Genomic DNA, 21,746 nt, shown 5'->3' on the forward strand with positions numbered 1-21,746 from the left:
GATACTACAGAAGGGAAATTGCTGAAATTACACTGCTTAAAATATTTATGTAAGATTTAAACTGGAAGGGAGATGTTTGATTTTCACTCTGAAAAAAAATCTGATAAACTGTTGTCTTTAAATACCAGCAAACTGGTTAAAGTTGGAAAATATGTTTGGATATTCTATTTTTCACAGAAGTTTGCTCTGTCCATTTTCTGCACTAATCTTTCTGAATTATTACCACACATACCGGTACATATTTTATTGTAAACATCTTTATATACATTTTATTGTAAACTATATATTTCATTCATTTTTATGCATTTATCAATATAATTTTGTAACTTTTAGATGAAAAACTACCTAAAAATTTAGACGCAGCAAAAGGATATATTTGTCCCAGGCTCTATATTGTTTTAAGATAAATAAAATGTATATTAACTTGCTTCCAACTCTGCATTCAATGAATCTTAGAACATAAGAGGATGTACATTAAAGCTATACACATCCAATTAAAAATAGTACAGTAATACAAGAAATGGGCAAGCTGAAACTTTCAAATAATGCAGGGAAATCTGTCAGACAACAGCCTCCAAGAGTCCAGCATTTTGCATCACACAGTGTTTAACCCATTTGGGAAGTTTGCAATCTGAAAATGGGTCTACTTCCATTTTGCTTCTCTGCACATTTAGCCTGAATAGATGATCTAATTTCTAATACTATAACAGAGGGAAAATGCTTTCCTCTATTTATTTTTCCTGCCATGCATAATTTAATATTCCTCTATGAACCTTTTTTTTTCCTAAGCAGTACTTTCACATATTGAAACTGCTTTAGCTTACAAAAGCCATGCAATCATCCAGTCTAATTTCAAAAGCCTTCTGCAAGCTAGTATATCAAAAGTCTAGAGGAAAAATGATCCTCCATGTAGCCTTTTGTATATAAAGGATAAGAGAAAGTGGAAAAGAAAGAAAAGGGGAAGGAGAAAGGAAGGAAGGAAGGAAGGAAGGAAGGAAGGAAGGAAGGAAGGAAGGAAGAAAGGAAGAAAATACCCACTTGCTTTTTCAAGGTAGCCTTGCCTACCTCTTATTTCAGTCCTGTTCACCCCAGAATTGACATGTGCCTTCTCCACATAGTAGATTACTAGACAATCTGTTTGGATGATTCTTTCATAAATATGTCCTTACTTAGAGAGAAACAGAATGATCACGGCCTGGCAAAAAAGCAATGAGAATGGGAGTGATTCCCAACTGCCTGCCAGCATCTTAATTGATATTTCTTGCAGACAACCAAGTCTTTGATTTTTTTCATTATGTGCACAACTTTTGTTATGGGTCTATACATGTCCAAGTATAATAGAATCGGGCAACTTATATGTCTGAATGTTTCTTGTTGACGGCACACTTTTAGATTCAAATTAGAGAGGAAGTGTGCTAGATGATTATTATCTATTTTTCTTTTTGAATAGTGAAATTTTCCCATATCTATTCGTAGATATGGCCTAATTAAGAAAAAAGTATTTAAATATACTATGTTTTGTAAAACTGCTATAATGCTGTGTTCTTTTCTTTTCTCTCTTATATTTATCATTTCTAGACAGTACATTTTCACTACATAGCAGCTTGCACTGTTTTTTCCCCCTTCCTCCAAGCCTGGAGTTCACCCCATGGATTAACAAATGATTGAGGATTCTCTCTTAAAAGACTCTTTAAAAACCTGTCAGAATCAGCCTGAGACACAGATTTATTATGAACTATTTAAAGGGCTTAATATATGTATCCCTAAAGAGCCCTTGGAGCAAACTAAAAAGGAAGAGTGGAGTTCTCAAAGAATGGGGAAAATTCTCCAATGCCCCACTTTCTTCACACCACGATTACTGTTTACTCAAAGGATAAAACGCCTAACCTGTCATATGCAACCTTCAGAAGCCATATTGCCAGTGAAGTACAATCGAAAAAGAACCCAAACAATGGCACTCAACAGCAATACCTTGAAGGCAGCTGTAATTTATTTTCTATCCTCTTCACTAATACACTAATGTGGCTTTGTCTTCTGGAAAAAAGGACTTCTGTCCCATGTAGCAGTGGAAAAACTACCTGAGTGTCATCTGCATGCAGGCTCTGACAATCCCCTTAATTATATGTTATTGTATTAAAAGAAACTTCCTAATAATTAGATCACCTTCCAAATGTGTTCCATTCCCCCATCTGTCCTTGGGAAAAATAGCACTGCATACAAGTTAGTATTTTAAAGCATGTTAGAATTGAGTGTTAACATTGTAATGACATCTTAACTGCAAAATTGATTTCACATGGATACCAAGATATAATTACAGTATAGGCTTTAGACTACTGAAAAATATTTAGGAAGAAAACATCTTCCTTTATATAATTTTTTTCAGATTGGCTCAGTCAGACTGGAAGTTCACTTTGGAATGGGTATTTTTCTGTAAATGCAGTGCAATTAAATGTGAATTTATTTACTCTGTATGTGCACATAATAAATTAAGCTTTGTTTGGTTACTCGGTATTCCAGCTATTCTTGTGCTTGGCCAACCAATGCCATGAGATGTTACCAAATACTTGGGTAACACACCCTCCTCCTCAAAAAAGAAAGGGAGGAAGGAAGGAAGGAAGGAAGGAAGAAAAGACAGACAGACAGACAATCACATGGTGGCTCAATCAGGTTGGAACCATCATGCACAGGGTAAAATTCCCCAATCACAGATTTTAGCAGACAAGCAGATGCTAAAGATTATAAATAAACGGACACTGATAGAGACTGAATTTGCAGGTCACAATCATTCACAACCTACCATTATGAAGTTAGTAATGATAAATCTGGCTTTGGAAAACATGCATCATTGGAGTTAAGGTAAATTAATTTTTAAACACCATGGGAATAAATTGTAACATGGCATTCTTACTTAACCATCACTTAATCTATGGTCTGGGTTCAGATGATAACAGAAAGCAAACCCTGGAGAAGAAGCCAACGTCGTGACGATACGGACCTGCAGTCTCAATGCTCTGAGACTGCAGCCAATACTTTTGCCGCTGGGTGGTCCAATCGGACCTAAATTGTCCTGCAGAGATGGTGAACAGGAAGAATACTTCTTGCTGATCTCAGGGACATCGCAAAGTCCCTGATCAATCCAAGAGAAGTTCTTCAAGACAGCGACAAAAAATCCAGCCATTAGGCTGATGAAGTCGGGGCGGCTCCAAAATGGAAGGCTACGGAAAGAGAAAGTGTTTCCAGCTGGTGAGGAATTTTTACCATTTTAAAAGAGACTGCCTATAAAAAAAAACTGAATTTAAATTTGAGAACAGAAGAAATAAGTGGCGGAATTAAGCTTTGAATGGTTTTGGACAGTGGGTTATCTTACTTTTTAAATGTTATTTTCATGGGTGGAATTTATGCCTTTTAAACCGAAGGGAATAAGTTTTCTTCTTCTTTTTTCATTATTTTTTGCAACCTATGGACTAAAATTCTCCTTCTTCTCCTCACCTATTTCAATCAGCTGGCCTGGCACTTTCTTAGTTCTACCTCCCGGGGATTTATTCATTTTAATTGGGTTTGGGGTTTTAAAAAGTTTTTAATACACTATATACTATATTTAATATTTATTATTCTATGTACAGTCTTGCAACCTCCTCCACCTACGTATTTAATTATTTAACTGTTTTGTATGTATTTTATAACGTATTTTAGTGACTGTACACCGCCCCGAGTCCCTTTCGGGAGAGGGGGCGGTCTATAAATATGAATAATAAATAAATAAATAAATAAATTACTACATGTGTTTTTCCCCTTTTCTATTTCATTCAAGAATTTGACTTTTAAAAAAAATTGGAATAAAAAAAGATACAAAAAGCAACAAAGAAAATTGTAACAACAGAGGGAAAGACGACACTGCTACTCGAAGGCTGGAAGTTTGTGTATTGGAAACAAAACACTTTTACTTTCCTCACTGATTATTCTGGCTTAGCACTTCAAGGTTTCACTGTTTTGTCTATAGAGAGTGATAAGAAGAAAAGCATACAGATGTTCCTTTGAAGTATATCTTTAACCAGAGAAAAGTGAAAATAAGACCTTATTGTGAATTTATGCTTAATCTTGTAAAAACCTTCAAAGTCAGAGCAGCAGTGTTTGTCAGTTTGAGATAATGACACAATCTCAACAGCAGAAAGAAACTTTAAGTTTGCAAAAGATATTGTCAGAAATTCAGAAATTATCAAACACATTTGAGAGGATGGAAAAGAAGTTGGAAAATCTAGAGCATTTAACAATAAAATATGATGAAGAAGTTGGAGATGTTTATCAAGAGGAAAAAGTGGAGGTTAGAGTTCTAAAAACTGAAGAGAAAAATGACTACAAAGAAATTAAATCCACTGATATCTATGGTGATTGGTTTGTGTCTGGAAATGGAAAGAGTGGAATACTGAAAGAGGAATTAAATGGAGGGGAACTCTACCCCAGATGGCAAGATACAGAAGAAGAAAAAAATAAAAGAATTTATGAATTTAAAGAGAGAAATTTTGTTAGCAACATCGTTGAAAACACCACTGACAATTAAAGATAAGCTGATTAAGGAAACAGAAGAAGGGCATCGAAATTACAGGAGAGGCTTAATAAGCAACGAGTTGCAAAGAGGAGTCCATACAAATTTGATTAAGGAGATGATTAGAGGACTGATACCACAAATGGCAGAAGACATGAGATTGTTTTGCTACTGGAAAGATACAGGTTGATAGATGAAAGGGTATAATCTAAAACTAGTGAAATTTAGTGACCATAGATAAATAATTGATAATGATAATAATGTATACATGTGTATTGCTATGATAAATAATAATTGGATATGAATATTGAATGGTACCTATGAAAGGAAGATTATATATTTTTTGTTATATATAAAGGTTAATAAAAAAGAACTAAGTTAAATTTAGTTAAGTTTTGTTTATTAGGGGGGGAAATGTTATGATAAAGGACACAGTCAAATAAAGGAGGGATAATGATAACATTGTGTGTGTGTGTGTGTGTGTGTGTGTGTATGCAGGGATCAGTGACGTGTGGTGAGGTTTATGGCTGGTGAGGCTGGTGACGTCATCAGGAAGGCGGGGAATGGGACCACGTGTGCTGGAGGCTCAGGCTGCCTCAGCCTCCAGCACACGTGATCCCATTCCCCGCCTTCCTGAGCGTGCTCCGCCGGCTCGCGCTCCACAGTCCTTGAAAGCGACTGGGGAACGACGAGAACCTTCCTGCCTCTGCTGGACTTTGCGTGCTCCTTGCGACTGCATATTGCAGTCGCGAGGAGCGCGCGAAATCCAGCAGAGGCAGGAAGGTTCTCGTCGTTCCCCAGTTGCTTTCGTGCCTTCGTCATCCGGGAGCGCCGACAACATTTCTGCCTCCGCCCTCCGCAGCTCTCGGGCGCGCCCGGACGGAGGTAGCCAGAATGGCACCGAGGCAGTCTGGCGGGTGAGCGACCGAGGATCAGGCTGCCTCGCTCGCTCTTTCGTCTGCCCGGACTGCCTCGGCGCCATTCTGGCTACCTCCATCCGGGCACGCCCGGGAGCTGAGGAGGGCGGAGGCAGAAATGTTGTCGGCGCTCCCGGATGACGAAGGCACGAAAGCGACTCGTCGTTCCCCAGTCGCTTTCGTGCCTTCGTCATCCGGGAGCGCCAACAACATTTCTGCCTCTGCAGCTCCCGGGCACGGCCAGACAGATGTATATAATATTATAATATTATATATATATATAGTATATAATATTATATACTATTATTTCATGAAGAGAGGTGAGGCTCTGCCTCCCCTGCCTCCCCTGACCACACATCCCTGGCAGGGATACAACATAAGGAAAGTAGATGTAAATTGTAAACAGTGATTTGGAAAGGAGGATTAGAAGTTTTTGTTACTAAAATATTATGGATGTTTAGCCAGAATAGGCCATAAGGATTCAGTGTTATTGGAGGATATTAGAAATATCAAATGAAATGCCAGTATGTGGTTATGTTTTAAATCTTGATATATTTTATGATGAAGGACGTTTAAACAATTATAGTCAAATGAAAATGGAGGTATGATGATGGTAATATGTATAAATATATCTGAGTTAAAGTACTTGAGTTAATATGCATTATGGTTGATGACTGTGGAAGAGATGCACGAAAGTCTTTGTAACCAACTGATACACTTTTTACAGTATGTAAAGAGGGAGGATTCTTTGTGTTGTGTCTGTTTTGAAAATTAAAAATAATAAACACACACACACATATATAAAAGAAAGCAAACCCTATTTAACTATTAGCTAGCTGTTTTATGATTATGTTCTAAAGTAATGTTATTGTTGTGTATCTCAAATAGTTAGGCAGAGAATGGAAAAGCCATAAATAAATAATAGATCATGGTTTGTTTTCTTAATAGTGTACTTTCCGTTTTGCAATGAATAAATTATATATAATATTATAAACTGATTAGTATCTAGCTTGATTTTTTGGATTAGATCTTTCACCAGCAGCACCTACCAAGCTGAACATTTATTTGGATTGCTAATACGTATTCTGTATTGGAAATAGAGAAATGTGATATGTAGACAATTATACTCTGAACTTTTGAACTGCCATAAATTGTAAATTTAGGTTTTTTTTTTACAACTCTTGAAAATTTTCTTTAAAGCTTTTCAATAATTTCTCAGCTGCCTTTTATCCATGTTTCCTGCCTTCCTTATGGTAGAGAGATATGTTATACTCAGGTCCATGATATTCTTTAATGCATTAGTATATCTGAAGCAAATATAAAAATCTCTACAGTTCTTAAAAGGCAAGATGTAGGTACTGAAAACAGTAATTAGCTGACTGTTCAGTTATTTTGCTTAAGAAATATAGGGGGCATATTTAATCAAATCAGGCATTTACATAATTATGATTTCCCTCCATTATAATTTTTGCATTCTGTTAGCAAATTTGGCTTTTGCTAACATGATGCAAAAGTTGTTAATGAGTCTCATTGTATTAGCAACTTTTTATGACATTAACAAAATTAAATTTGCTAATAGACTATGACAGTTACTAACATAAGATTAGTGCAAAGAGAGACCAAAATCTCAGTAGGCCATCAAAAGTAATGATCAACATGTAAAGAATGCCTGGTTTGTTTTTTCTTCTTTGTTAAATATAACGTGAATATTTGTGCAATGTCATTCTCATTCACAGCTACAAAGGGCTCCCTAGGAAGGTCTCTTTTACACAACATTAACGCAAGCACAACACAATGATTAATTTTGGATAGAAAATTATGAGCTATCAACTTTCCTCGTTGGTAAAGAAGTAACTCATTTAACAAGATGAACTGACAGAAGCATCATGCAAAATATGCATCCTAAAAGTCAGATATTCACTATGAAAATAAGGTAGTATTTTATTAGATAACCTTTTAAAGTATAATTATTAAGCAACTTCATTAGCCAGATATCAAGATAAGTAAAAAGTTTATAATCAGAAGGAAAAACTAAAAAAAAATCAGAGGCTTTCTGGTTTTTTTCGGTCACAACAAGATTGATTTCCTAAATTCTCTGCCATTCTAACAACTTGGAAACCTGAGAGATACAGTACTTAAAGAAAAACTAAATCATTAGTTCTAGTTAAAAAAATTGAGTTCATATGCCATCTAAATCATTAGAATATTGTTTACTATCCGGCTAGATAATAGAAACAGAAGTTAGAAAGAAGGAGATATAAAAAGAGGAAATAGCCAAGTGGAAAGTTGTTAAGAAGAATATGTTAAGTATTAATGTTAGTATATTATTATATTATTACGTTATTATATTATTATGTTACTATATTATTGATATGATGGCGATGAATATCACAACAAAGATGTGTAATATGACTATGTAAACATAATTATACCCAGACCACACACTGTTTGATTAAAATTGAATGTTATATAAATAAAACAAATAAAACACGGGGGAAAAGAAAATATTGTTTATCATCTAGAAAGAACAACTGATATAATTTTTAATAGAAACATAATTGAGAAAGAGATATTGAATTCAAATTATCTCAAAATCTACCTTGGACAACCTCCAAAATAATATGATGTCTCCTGATTTCAGTTTAGAAACCAGGAGACCATTAATTCTAGCTCCACCTTAGGCAAAAAGCCAATTGTGTGAACTCAGGCCAGTAGCTCTCTCAACCCTTTGGAAAAGGCAATGATAAATTGCTTCCAAAAATTGGAAGCCAGGAGACAAAACTGACTTTAAAGCACAAATCACACGGACAACAAAATAATTTATAGATACGAGTGCCTCCTGGTGAATCTCTTCCAACTGGATCTGGAAAGTCTACATGTAACCAAAAAAAAATAGCACCTTCATTTAACATTGTTTTAATAATAATTCTGTTTCTGTTAATATTTAATTTTCCTGCCAATGAACAGACTCCTTCATGCTCTAAGGCAATCTTCATTTAATGATCACAATTGGAACAGGCAACTCAGTCATTAAACAAAGCAGTGGCTTAGTGAAAAATCACTATGACTGCATATAATTTCACTTCAGCTTTTCTTCTTAACAGCATCAGAATGATGTGACCCCAAACAACTGATGAGTTCAAATGGCAGGAAGGTTTCCAGAACTTGACCACAAAGAAAGTCAATCCTAACCCCAACATCCCTCCCCCCCAAACTCTTTGCCTTTTGGAATGCTCAACCTGCTGCTGGGATATTAGCAAGAAGAAAATTAATGTTTATATTTACATTTGTTGGAATGAAAGGGATTACAAAGAGAGTAAGCAGATATACAATAGGGAATATACATTGAAAAAAAATGTGCTAGTACTGGCTTTTTGCATAGCAGAGTTCTGAGCCCAGAGCTACTTAGGAGACAAAGAAAAGTAGAAGGTGTGAAACTAATCAAAGTCTTGTCAGTTACAGGCAATATCTGCCAGCGGGTTAATTAAGGTCATTGAGCTGAGCTTGTTATGGTGCAGTTAGCACTTTCTAAGGATGCAATGCAGTGTGGAGAATAGCAGTTCAGGAAGAGACAGCTTGCTTAGGCAAGCTCTTTGCTCTATGAAGGAAGACAACAACAACAACAACAAAAAGCATCAGGAACAAGATAATGTGTACTAACTGTAATGGTGAACTGCAACTGTCTAAATGCAGGCATTAGTTGCAAAGTAACTTATTCATCACTTTTGTAACTGCAAGTGGTCACTGTCTGAGGCAGTCACTAAATGAGGAGTATGTGTACAACTTTTTCTACCCAATATATAAGATACATTTGACCAAATGACTCTTCCCTGATTTGAAGGATAATGAAATCTATAGCTGACAAATAAAATGCCTCATATGTCAGTTCAATTTGTAACTATCTGAACGATTCCATTCATGGCCATTTGGCTTCGCTTGCATTTGATGAAACAGCTTTTGCTCCTACAAATGTCAACCTTTCTCAACCTGGCACCAATCCAATACATTTGGAGTACAGCTTCCACTAATGCTAGGCAGCAGGTGCATAGAAATTCTGGGAACTACAGTTCCAAGTCACTGAAGGGCAAAAGGACAGTCTAAGCTATAGTATAGTACATTTCTTAATCTTTTCAAGGAATCAAGGGACACTGTTTCTTTTCAGATAACAGACCTATTAGTGGTACCATTTGGGAAGTTCTTATGTACATAGGCCTCAACCAATAATTAGCCCCATAAATATTCTCATAAAGCAAAACAGGAAAAAAAGCCAACAAACAAAAACTAAACAGAAGAGCAATCAGCAACATCCGTTATTATAACAGAACTGGCTACTCTGCTCTTGACCTATTAAAACTTTGTTTGCTATTATGCTGGCGGGCAAGCTAGTCATGCAGAACAGTGTGGAGGAAATGAGCCAGTGTGTTCCCCTGGTGATATAAATGCTTTATCAAGCTGATCCCTGCCTTGTTATGTAAACTATACCAGGTACTGTTCATTTTAAATACAGAGATAAACAGATCTAATATGCTTCAGGGCATCATGCTTTATGCATGAACTGCTTTTTATTTTTATATTAAAGATTTTCTTGACAGAACCCTTTGCAATGGAGTAAAGCAATATTCTAACATCTTAACTACAACCACAGCAGAACCTGTAAGTTCAAAGCAGTGAGAAAGATAGTCCCAATTCAATTAGACCAATGCAAACCTTTTTAATTAATTCTTAATAAACAATTAATTTTAGTGAATGCGTCTTGTAATAAGAATGTCTCTCTCAAAAGATAAATGAAAAAAAAATCCTCAGAGACAAGTATTATAAAAGTATAGCTCATGCTATCTGTTTACAATATTTAACTAGCTTTCTTTTGCCTACCATTTATTTTTTAATTTCAATTTCTGCTTAGATTGATTCGAGATGTAATATTTTTAATCTTTTCATGCATTTTGTAATCCAGTTTTTATCAACTAATAGAGAGGTAAAATTAACAGTAACTCCATACAATATTCCTGTTGAAAAAATGTGGGGGGGGGATTCTTTGTGCCATTTATATGAATTTGAGTAAGTCAATTTTGAGATTCAGTTTGGTTTTCATAAGTAAGACACCAGCCTAGAAACGGGAATTCTAGTCCTGCCGTAGACTCAAAACAGCTGGGTCGCCTTGGGTAGTCACTCTCTCTCAGCCTCAGTAAGAAAGCAATGGCAAACCACTTCTGAAAAACCAAGAAAACTGCAGGGATTAGTCAACACTGACTTGAAGGCTCGCACACAAACACAAACGAAGTCCATTAATTGTCAGAAGATTCAAGGCAAGTATGTCATCCCCCCCGCCACAAAATTATTGGTAATTTTGGCAACAAAGGATTTGGGCATGGCCCAAAACAGATTGCTAGATTACATGGACATTGGGGACATCAACTTTTTAAACAACATAATTAAAACTCATCTTTGTGATGTTCTTCCTAACAATGGAATTTGTAATTAATACCACTTAAAATCCTATTAAGTACTTGTGTGTGTGTGTGTGTGTATACTCATATTAAATATAAACTAAATCAGCTGAAAAAGTAACCCCTGCCTTTGTCATACACAGAGAGTACAAAATCATGGCATTCATGTGATGGATGACACCATGATATATGTGTGTTATGATTCTGGCATCATCACAGTTTGCTGTAGATGCTGTTCAAACAAAATAGTAAAACCTCTTTAGGGTTCTCCTAAAAAACAATAGAAGGTATTTTATGAATCACCCCGTGACCAGAGTTCCAAAGGCTCCCATTGAAGAACCTGATTTGATTGCAAAGCTTGAATGAGATAATATGAGAATTCTGAAAAGCTGTATTTTATACTATACATCTTCAGGATAAACATCTTGCTTTCAAATCAAATCTTTGTTACAGCATTGAGAAGTCCAAAACATAAACACAACAATCAAATAAAACATTGGCATAAAAACATGATGGAAGATCCAGATAAAACTCAGGGCCTCAATAACTTGTCACTAACCCGATTCCTGAAGAGTCATTTGGTGGACTGGACAAGCCACAGCACAAAATTTGGCCACACTAAGTGTAACAGCTGTATCTGTATCTGCAAATAAAAAGGAAGTATAAAATATATCAGATCTACCTGTTCTATTAGTAAAAAAGTGTGATGTAAGTGGCATGAAAACTATGATAAAATAAACACTAAACAGAAGAACTGAACACCCAGAAGTTGTGTTCCAACATTTTACAATTATTTTCTGTCTCACCTTTCATTTCTAAGTTTATAGGGAGGCTGGAATGGAGCAAGCCAATATGTGTTATCACCCTTTCTTAGAGCAGAGGAGAGAATAGATGATTTTTGTTTACTGTTGTTCATGTGAAACTTGTGGAACATCCTTGCTAAATAACCAAAGAGAAAGGAGGCAGATTAACAGAATAACAGAGTTGGAAGAGACCTTGGAAGTCTTCTAGTCAAACCTCCTGCTCATTCCAGACAAGTGGCTGTCCAGTCTCTTCTTAAAAGCCTTCAACGATGGAGAACCTACAACTTCTGAAGGCAAACTGTTCTACTGGTTAATTGTTCTCACTTTTAGGAAATTTCTCCTTAGTTTGGGTTGCTTCTCTCCTTGATTAGTTTAGATCCATTGTTTCTTGTCTTGCCTTCTGGTGCTTTGGAAAATAGGTTGACTCCCTCTTCTTTATGGCAAGCCCTTAAATATTGGAACACTTCTATCATTCAACCCATTCCTTCTTTTCACTAGACTAGACATACCCAATTCCTGCAACTGGTCTTCAAATTATTAGGGGCCTCCAGCCCCCTAATAAGCTTTGTTGCTCTTTTCTGTACTCTTTCCAGAGTCTCTACATCTTTTTGATAATATGGTGTGCAAAACTGGATGCAGTATTCTAAGTGTGGTATTACTAAGGCTTTATGAAGTGGTATTGATACAATCCCTCTGCTAATGCAATCTAGCATTGCATTGGCTTTTTCTGGCTGCTGCCCCACATTGCTGTCTCATATTTAAGTGATTGTCCACCAGGACTCCAATATCTCTCACACAGTTATTGCTGTTAAGCCAGGTTTCACCTAATCTCCATCTGTGCATTTGTTTTTTCTTACCTAAGTGTAAAATCTTATTTTTCTACACACTGAATTTCATTTTTTAGATAGGGCTCAGTGTTCAAGTCTTTCGAGATCCATCTGGATCTTGAGCCTAAGAGGCAAAAAATTAGACAAGAGAGGAAGATAACTACGCACAGGTGATTTGTAACTGCTATTTACAGCACTTTATGGTAAGCCAGCTCAACTAATTACAACTCATTTGTAGTATTTATTTACAAACAACAGTAGTATCTCTGATACCACAGTTTATGCTGTGCCACCAACAGACTGAAATAAAATAGGACCTTTCTTAAGTGTCTCCTGTTAATAAAGGCATGCCACATAATATAACATCTGTACTTCTCTGCATATCATTTTTAAAAAGAGAGACTTTACATATGCCGTTTGCAATACTTCTGAGTGCTAGGATTCCAATAGCTCCTAAACCTAATGTACTGTATATGTGCACTACTAGTTTGAACCTAGTAGTAATCTAGTAGTAGTAAAATGTGTAGCTCCAGATAGAACAAAACTGATTGGCTACTAGTGGCCAAGAAAAGTTTAACCTTATATGTAAAAAAAAAGAAGAATCCCCCCCACCCTCCACAAGTGGCAATAGAAATCATATAAACTGTGGGCATGATGTCACATCTGTATCTTTTTGTCTGAGAATTTATGTCAGGAAGGTGAGCTGCATATAACATTCTAGAAAAGACTGATCCTGATTATAACCCTGAATTATAACTTCTTAATTTGGCAAGTGAAGATCCATTATAGAAGGACTCCAGGGCAAGAATGTGTTAAGAAAATTATTCTTTCTGTCTGCTCATTTAAAGTAATCCCTTTGGGTGATTAAATGAAATATTACTTGTTTAATAACCATCAGAACATTATTTTTAAGCAAAAATATTTTGCGTATTTTCTCTTCCTAATTTTAACTCACTCATGTCGTGGGAAAGGCACAGACATCACACAAAGAAAGTAGAGTTTAGCACCTGAATACTGTTTGCACTGTCATCATGGCATCTATAATTTAGTGTGAAGCAGTGAGGTAGACAGAGCATTATCATCAGAAATCACCCTGAACAGGGATATAAACCACACTCGCAACAACACTTGTCAGAAAGGTGACTGCAGTCAAAACTAATATCCAAGAGTTTCAAGATAAATGCTGACAATGCAACCATCCTATAAGACTACTATTGCTCCAAGAAATAGAAATAAAATGGGGGGGAAACCCTCAGACCAAAGTATGAAATTCCCCTGAAGGGAGCAATTTAATTTTTATTGGGGCCTAATAAATTCTCTATGAATTAATACAAGTAAAGCTTTGATCTAACTGGATAAGATTATTTTATGTTTGCTACAGAGGAATAAATAGTTTCCCCCTCCCATTATTCTAAATTAATCCAATTACCTACATTCTATCTTTCTTCTCCTCTGATATCCTGGACTGTATGTATGAAATTCCCAAACCATATAATTAGCTGCAGATTTTATAGAATCAGACCTTTTGCACAATCTATATGCTATTATTCCTCAGCCAGTATTTCTATTTTCGTATACTTTACAATGGGTTTCCTGGAAATTTAATATCAGTGTACTTCCTGCCACATAAACTATGAACCCACAGGGAAACAAACAAACAAAATCTTGAATTATAGCCATTTTGATTTACTTGGTTGTGTGTAGCTTGTTAAGTTTGGTCATTTAACATACAGTACATGGCAAATATTTCAATATATACAAAACAATAAGAAGATATGCCAGTTGTACAAGATACCTGTTGTTCTACATTTTACTTTAGAGGAAACTATCTTTTTTCTTTAAGATGTGAGTAGGGAAGATATTGGTTTTATGTTTGTCCTTCTTATGACAAACATAAAAGTTTGTCTAGAAAACTTTTGTTACTAAACTTTTCATCCCAAAACTGAATTCTATGAATAGTATTAATAGCAAATAGTATAATTTACAAGTAAATACAGATTCCGCCCCCCCAACATCAACTAGCATGCTTATTTGTAAGAAGGTAACATGTCCATTAACCTCATCAAAAGGAAAAATATAAGAAATTATTATTTTCCTTAATTTCTCAGGCTGTAGTCTTACTCATACCTGTTTAGGAATACATTCAATTACATTCACTTAGGCTTACTTCTGAATAGGACATTAACATTAATGACAAAATACAATTTGATATAATAAAATATTACTGCTGTGCAAATGAAATTATAACAGATCGATGTCAAACAATTAGACCAAGTGCCTCAAAGCAGATCCACTGATAGAACTCCAATGTAAAGCAGAGGACTCTTTCTTCGTTGTTTATTGAAACTATGGTTTTCACCACAAGTGCTCATTCTTTCCAATACATCACAATGACGGAAATTGATTTAGATTCCAGGGCAGACGCATCCCTACATGGCCATTTCAATCTCAAAAACAACTAAACAAATAGCGCAGAGAAAAGACATGAACTACATGGAATTACATAATATAATAATAAATAGGTAGAGAAGCTATAAAACATGTTAAGTCCCCTAATATTATATTGCAGGCAGTTAGAAGACAATAGCATTATTTTTGCAGCTGCGGGGCCACCGAGACAATAGCCCATGCGAAGTATCATTTGCTTCACAACAAGATCTAAATTCAAGTGCAAAAAAGAAGAAAAACTGCCATATTTAATCTCCAAGGACTGCCAACATCCTGTAATTTTTATGTGAAAGAAATAGAAAGGAAAACCTTGCTTTACATGGAGAGTAATCACGTTAGCTGCGTTTAATTAGTTTAATTCAAGTTTAATTAAATGTATACTTACATTCAAATTAAATTACATAAAAATTAACTTTAAATAAATAATTTTGCCCTTGCTCAGACGACGTTTATCTTGGATTTGGCCACTTTTAGGACCTTGGCATGCCACTCACGAGCAAGTAGACCTAATCATGAAAAAGGCAATAGATGATATTTAATTACATTAATTTCAAATGTCCTCAGTTTTGGTATATGTGCATCCTGTGTAGATTGCACATGAAATAAGATTGCTTATCTCCCCACTCCCGAATTATCTAAACACTGCCAGAGATCAGAAGTGCACAATCTTTTTCAGACCGACTGCCACAATAGGCTATCGTGCTCTACTTTGTACAAAACAAAAATTTGATGGAAGGAAGGCTCATCTCATCACAATATTGCTAAATTATCAAGAACTGGCTGCTTTTGCTGAAGAAAGAGATATATGAGAAACAATTGTGTATGAAGCATTTTAAAAATCTGGAGAGTTTAATTTTTGTGACCTTCCATGAGTTCATATCTTGCTATGCTCAATATTTACACAATTGTCATGAGAAGCAATCACTTTGTTATCAGAGATCTTTCTAAGTTAAAGAAGAATAAATCTAAGTAATATAATGATGCAAGTGTGGAAGAATCACCATGTTGTAAAAAAAATATAATTATGTGTCTTGATTTGAGTGTTTAACATGCAGATACACCATGTAGCAATAATCTTAAAAAAAAACTTATCTGCTTTTACGAATTGAGAAGTAGGGAAAATCCTAAATAATACATGTGGAATTAAAATTCACTGTAACATTCTTCAATTTGCATTATTGGCTGAAACCCATAATTAATGGCTAAGCAGCTATTAATATGTTTCCTACTAGTAGTTGCTGCACAGGGGGGGGGGGGGGATTCATGACCTGTTTGAGATTTCCTGATGCGTCCAGTAGGCCATTGTTAGAAAATAATGTTGAACTAATTATCCCAATGATTTTCTTATTTTCTTATTCAAATTCCACTTCTCATACCATCCCAGGGAAATCTCAAACAGTGCAAAGTATTTCTCAAGACTTGTTTGAGAATGTGCTGAACTTAAAGGGGATCTGAATACTACTACGGGAAAGGGAATAAAATTCTTCATCTACAAAGCTTTAGATCCCAGCATATACTTCAAGTCATGAAATTTAATGCACTGGAATTTCTACAGTTATTTGTGCTGAAACTTCTATTATCCAAGTTTTCAAACCTTCACTTGCAGATGTTGTCTTTCTTGAGAAAGTAGTGTATTCAGTCTGTGGAAGAGAATATTCTGAGTGGAGTATCCAGACATATGAACTTTTTTTTTTTAAAAAAAGGACACTACAAAAAGGATAGAATAATAAACATGAATTTAAATGTGCCATTAGGGCAAGGGTTTGCTAGGTTTACATAAGCTTTATATAGGAGAAATAACTAAGCAATTATTATGTTAACTTAGAATTTAGGAGATCTAAAAGGCATCTGCGTCCATAGTTTATTTAATAGAATAATAGCTATGCACAAATTCAAGGGCAGCAGGGCACTCCCCAATTTCTGTTTCAAGCACCTTATTGGTGCAGCAAAGGCCAATTTTTAGATTACACCCATTTGTGATTAGTATTATAATATGAAAACAGTGAGAGGCACATCTTATCCACTTGTACATCTGCAAAGCAGAATTATGTTTGGAAAAGCAAGAATGTGTTGCAGTGGAGACAAGGTTCAGCTGGATGAAATATTTTACCTAGACATCTCATAATTTCATGTGAGTATTTCATGCAATAGTTAAAGCAGAGATGGTAAAAGTCTCTCATGGAACAGGCTTCCTTGTTCCATCTCAGCTTAGCTGAAAACTTGAGTTGAGAGAGAAACCATTTCTTCCAGCCACATTATTGATAGTTATTCCGGTGATAATGTAACACATTCTGGGCTGGCTTGGTTTTGAATGGGCAATTAAAACCCATTATAAACAAACACAGAAACATATAATGTATCAACACAGCTGCCTGCATTTTTGCACCAGCTCTGGGGATGTGAACAGGAAATTATCATGATGAATGCCTAGATTTCAAAATCTGCCATTATGTCAATGATTTAAGATGGCCTTTGAAATAGCTGAACAGTGGAAATCTCTTCCTCTCTCTCTTGCCTGTATTGTAGACAAAACTAAAAATAGCTGAACATTATGTTAACTAACTATGGAAGTCTTTTTAAAAACTTTTTACAACCCATGATAATATGTTGAATTACATATAAAGTCTGATAAAGAAAAGTCAAACTGGATGGATGGAGGATAGGAAAGTTGTAAGCTAAACTGAAATGCTCTGATTCACTATTATGTTAAACAAAGAATAATACAATTTTTTATTATGAATGTGGAATTTTATGAATTGAATAAAATGATTTAATGAGGCATCATTATGTTTTCTTTTCTCAATGAGTCTTGACTTTTTCAAAATCTGAGAATTACATTTGAGGTCCAAGTTCTTTATATAGTTTAAGCTATATACAGTTAATCATATATACTATATATACAATATAGTTTATTAATTATTTAATTTAATTTACAGTATTTGCTTCCCATCTCACTATTCAGCCTATAATTTGTGTGGAAGTAAGCTTTGAAATAAATTGAACCTAGATATTATGATGATATCTGCAGGAATACTGTTGCTGGTAGATGGAACCCAGGTTTTGGGGAATTTGTCTTCCTCTTTTACTATTTGATATTGCAAATGTTAGCGTATAAGAAATTATTATTCCTGTCTTTGAAAGGAAGTTAGGCATTTGACAAAATTAAATCCAATCTACTTGAATTCCAGAAGTACCCTTTATGTATCTTGAATTGTGTATGGTTTTGTGCCAATTCAGTACGCATACTCATTCATCAAATCTGTCTTGAAAAGTACCACAATTTCAGCTTTTACAATTTGAGTTGTTATGAAAGTAGTTCACTTAAATTTCTAATAAACTGACAAATTCTATGGGGTACTTCATTTGCTCATAAATTTCTTCTGCGATTGTTCTATCCATACTGTAATACATTTTTCATAGCCTTTTAGTTTTCGTTGTTTGTATTTTAGACTACAGGTATGGATTATACAAATATATATATATATAAGAAATCTATAACTTATTCTCTTCCTCCTGAAATCTCTTTTACCAATTATGAGTAACATTTCCTCATCCTTAAACTCCAATATTCCTGAAGTTAAGGACAGGAAGAGAAAAACCTTTGACAGAAATTTTTACTTTGCTTTCATGAATAATAAAGCTATGTTCCTTATCATTAATTGAAAACATTTTTTAAAGTTCTGGAACAAAAGACTACACATCCCCACCTCCTCATACTGCAATTGGGACTAGAATCTAAGCTGTTGAACAAAGCTGTCATTAAGTGAGATGCTCATGTGACCGTTTTGCTCAACTACCACAATCCTGGGTCTCCCAATTGCGGTTGTTAAGCTATCATGTGGAAGGCCCAGTGTCCACAGGTGCATGGAAACCTGCCAGGGGCTGGAAGGCCTGGGCCACCTCTGTTTTGCATGGCATGGAAAAACTCCGGAGCCCATCCATGACCCTCCGTGGAAAACATAAGTGCGCGCGCACACACTGCACAATTACAGCCCCGGAGAGCAGAGACTCTTGGAGGGAAGCCAGAGGCAGCCGGACAGCAAGGTCCCTCACCCTGAGGGAGGAAGGGTCAGTTGGGAAAGGGGCTTTGGTTCTGCTGCCTCTGGCAGATGGTGCTTTATTGTCCTGTGGTGAAGATTCTGCCCCTCATCCCGGAGCTTTTGTAACGGCAGGAACTTGTTCTCACTCACCCGGGTTTGTGCAGAGGCTTCCCTCTCTGGGCCTGTAATTGTGCGGGGCATGCGCGCACCAATCTTTTCCATGGCATGGGCTGTGGCCAGAAGACAAGGAATGTGAGGGGGACCATAGAGGCCTCGTCCTTCTGAAGAGGACCTATCCCCGAAGAGGGCAGATGTGGTGGCATTGGTCTTGGGATGTTCTGTGGAACCCCCCCCCCCAGGGAAAAAAGCCATGGGGGATGGCTTTTTAGCCAGGCTGCTGTTAGAGAAAAGAGGGCAGTGTGCACCAGTGGGCTTGTGCAACAGCCAAATCCTCACCTCCTGTTCCTTCTTCCGCTGCTGCACAAGCCCACGTGGCGTGCGCTGTCCTCTTCTCTCTGACAGCTGCCTCGTTTCCAATTGGGGGGGGGGGAAGAAATCCATCTTTTCCATCCCTCTCCATGGATGCCCGCCCCAATTGGAAAGAGGTGGCTGTGAAAGACAAGGGAGCGCGACCCATGCATGTACAAACAGCAAAAGAAGGAACAGGAGAGGAGTTTGGCTGTTTGAAAATCCCCACATGGAACTCCTCTCATGTTCCTTCTTTTGCTGTTTGTACACGCCGCACGGGGCAGCAAAAGAAGGAACAGGAGAGGACTTCGGCTGTTTGAAAAGCCCGGCATGGAACTCCTCTCATGTTCCTTTTTTTGCTATTTATACATGCTGCGCGGGGTGCACTGCCTTATCTTTGACAGTAACTTCATTTCCAATTGGGGCAGGGATCCCTGGAGAGGGACGGAAAAGATGGATTTCTTCCCCCCCCAATTGGAAACGAGGTGGCTGTCAAAGACAAGGGAGTGCAAACTGTGTGGCTTGTTCAAACAGCAGAGGAAGCAACAGGAGGGGAGAATTCATTGGACAAGCACATGCACATGCGTGGCTTTCTCCTCTGACAGCCGCCTCATTTCCAATGAAGGGGATGGGGAATCCATGCGATTTCCTCCCTCTGTGATTCCCCACCCTCCCTCTGCGCACCTGCCAGCCAAAACCCCCTGGAAGGCTTCTGCTGGTGGGCAAACGGAAGGAAGGCAGGCCAGCCCTGGTACAGGAAGGCACAGTAAATTCTTTCAACTGGTACGCCCGTATTGGACAGGACCTGCTGAAACCCATCTCTGGCCTGGGCCCTCTCTCTGCCCCACCAGGATTGGTTCTTCTTACTTTTGACTGCAGCTGCTGAGAGTTTCTAGCCTTCACAATAATCACCTTCATTAGGTTTCTGGCTAGAAAAAAGTCTTTCTATCTTGCAGAACAATTGCTCACTAGCGAGCCTTCTAGCTAGTAAATCAGGATGTGGTGGTGCAAGTAGGGAGTCCAGGCCTCATAGGCATGGTGGGGTAAAGAGAGGGAGGGGGCTCAGGCCGCCCATGCATGGTGGGATGGGGAGAAATAGTCAACGAGCATACTGAGGCCTTCAGGGCTGCAGCAGCTTTGTGGACATTGGTGGGCCAGGTGGGCAGCTGAGATGGGGAGACATAGGCAGATGGAGGGGAGCTGCAGTGTCCCCATTGTTATTAGGAGAGGTACCCTGCCAAGCACCAACATTTTCTATCATGTGACTACAGGTGAACAGCAACAGCCATAACTTCAGGAAAGGATCGTAATTCCTTTTGTTCAGTGTCTTCATAATTTTAAATGGTCACTGAATGAACAGTTGTACGTAGAGGACTATTTTAAGGTCTGCATTTAAATTATGAAATGCTTCCCTGATCTTAATGGATACTTATGAAAGGTGTGGCTTTTCAGAATACGGTATATACAGACACAATAACAAAGGGTGGTGTAAAAATAAATACACACATGAGCTGAATGATTCTGTTTGTCTTTATAATATAGCATATGGCAGTTAACTGGGCATGATTCATGTAAAAATAGTTGTGAGTTGTGTGCTTTATTTGACCCCTTTATTTTATTTTATTTTATTTTAATTTTCAAAATGCAGAAATAGATAACAAATTATAATGTATATGTGTATCTGACAAGTCACTGTAATTTCGTTTTAACAGAATCACTAATTGGGTTTAAAGTTTAGAAGCTGATAACCATAGATTTGTAGCATTACAAATATTGAACAATTGGACAGCTAGCAACTCATGAAATTAAAATTTTATAACCAAAAGTCGAAGACTGTGTTGCATGGTCTAAATATTTCATAACTGACATTTTCAAAGTCTACAATATGAAGCTAGATTTTGATTTTCCAATGCAATATTCTGTATATGTGCAGCTCTCCTTCTGTTTTTTTTATATGTGAATGTAGGCGCAATCCAAATATTTGTTATTATGAAATAAAAATATATACTAGTCAAATACGGAACATCTCTTTTTTTTTATAATTGTCCAGCATGAAAGATGATGCATTTTAAAAATGCTCTATGCATGCAACTAACCTAGAAGAACAGTCACGCTCAAAGCTACTCTCTACTGCTAGGAGATCAAAACCAAAACCAAATGTCCTTGGTGAACTGTCATGGGCTTTCTGAACTCTTGCAGAAAGTTCAAATGAGCATAATAGACAAATAGCACTGAAAGATAGTTGTGGGATCT

General features: G+C 36.7%; 1 protein-coding gene across 7 annotated transcripts in view; it reads right to left on the reverse strand.

Annotated features, from left to right (window-relative positions):
• The window catches only part of NPAS3 (neuronal PAS domain protein 3), a 785,079-nt gene that overhangs the window by 75,491 nt on the left and 687,842 nt on the right, over positions 1-21,746 (reverse strand). For 2 of the 7 annotated variants that reach the window (XM_081971243.1, XM_081971248.1), the window contains one exon: positions 11,467-11,550. The exons of the other annotated variants lie outside the window; for them this stretch is intronic. In XM_081971243.1, the coding sequence (XP_081827369.1) occupies positions 11,467-11,550 (84 nt within the window). The remainder of the gene's footprint in view (positions 1-11,466; positions 11,551-21,746) is intronic. 7 annotated transcript variants of the gene reach the window in all.

The sequence above is a fragment of the Natrix helvetica genome, assembly GCF_964273705.1.
Source record: "Natrix helvetica genome assembly, chromosome: 1".
Taxonomy (NCBI): Eukaryota; Metazoa; Chordata; class Lepidosauria; order Squamata; family Natricidae; genus Natrix; species Natrix helvetica.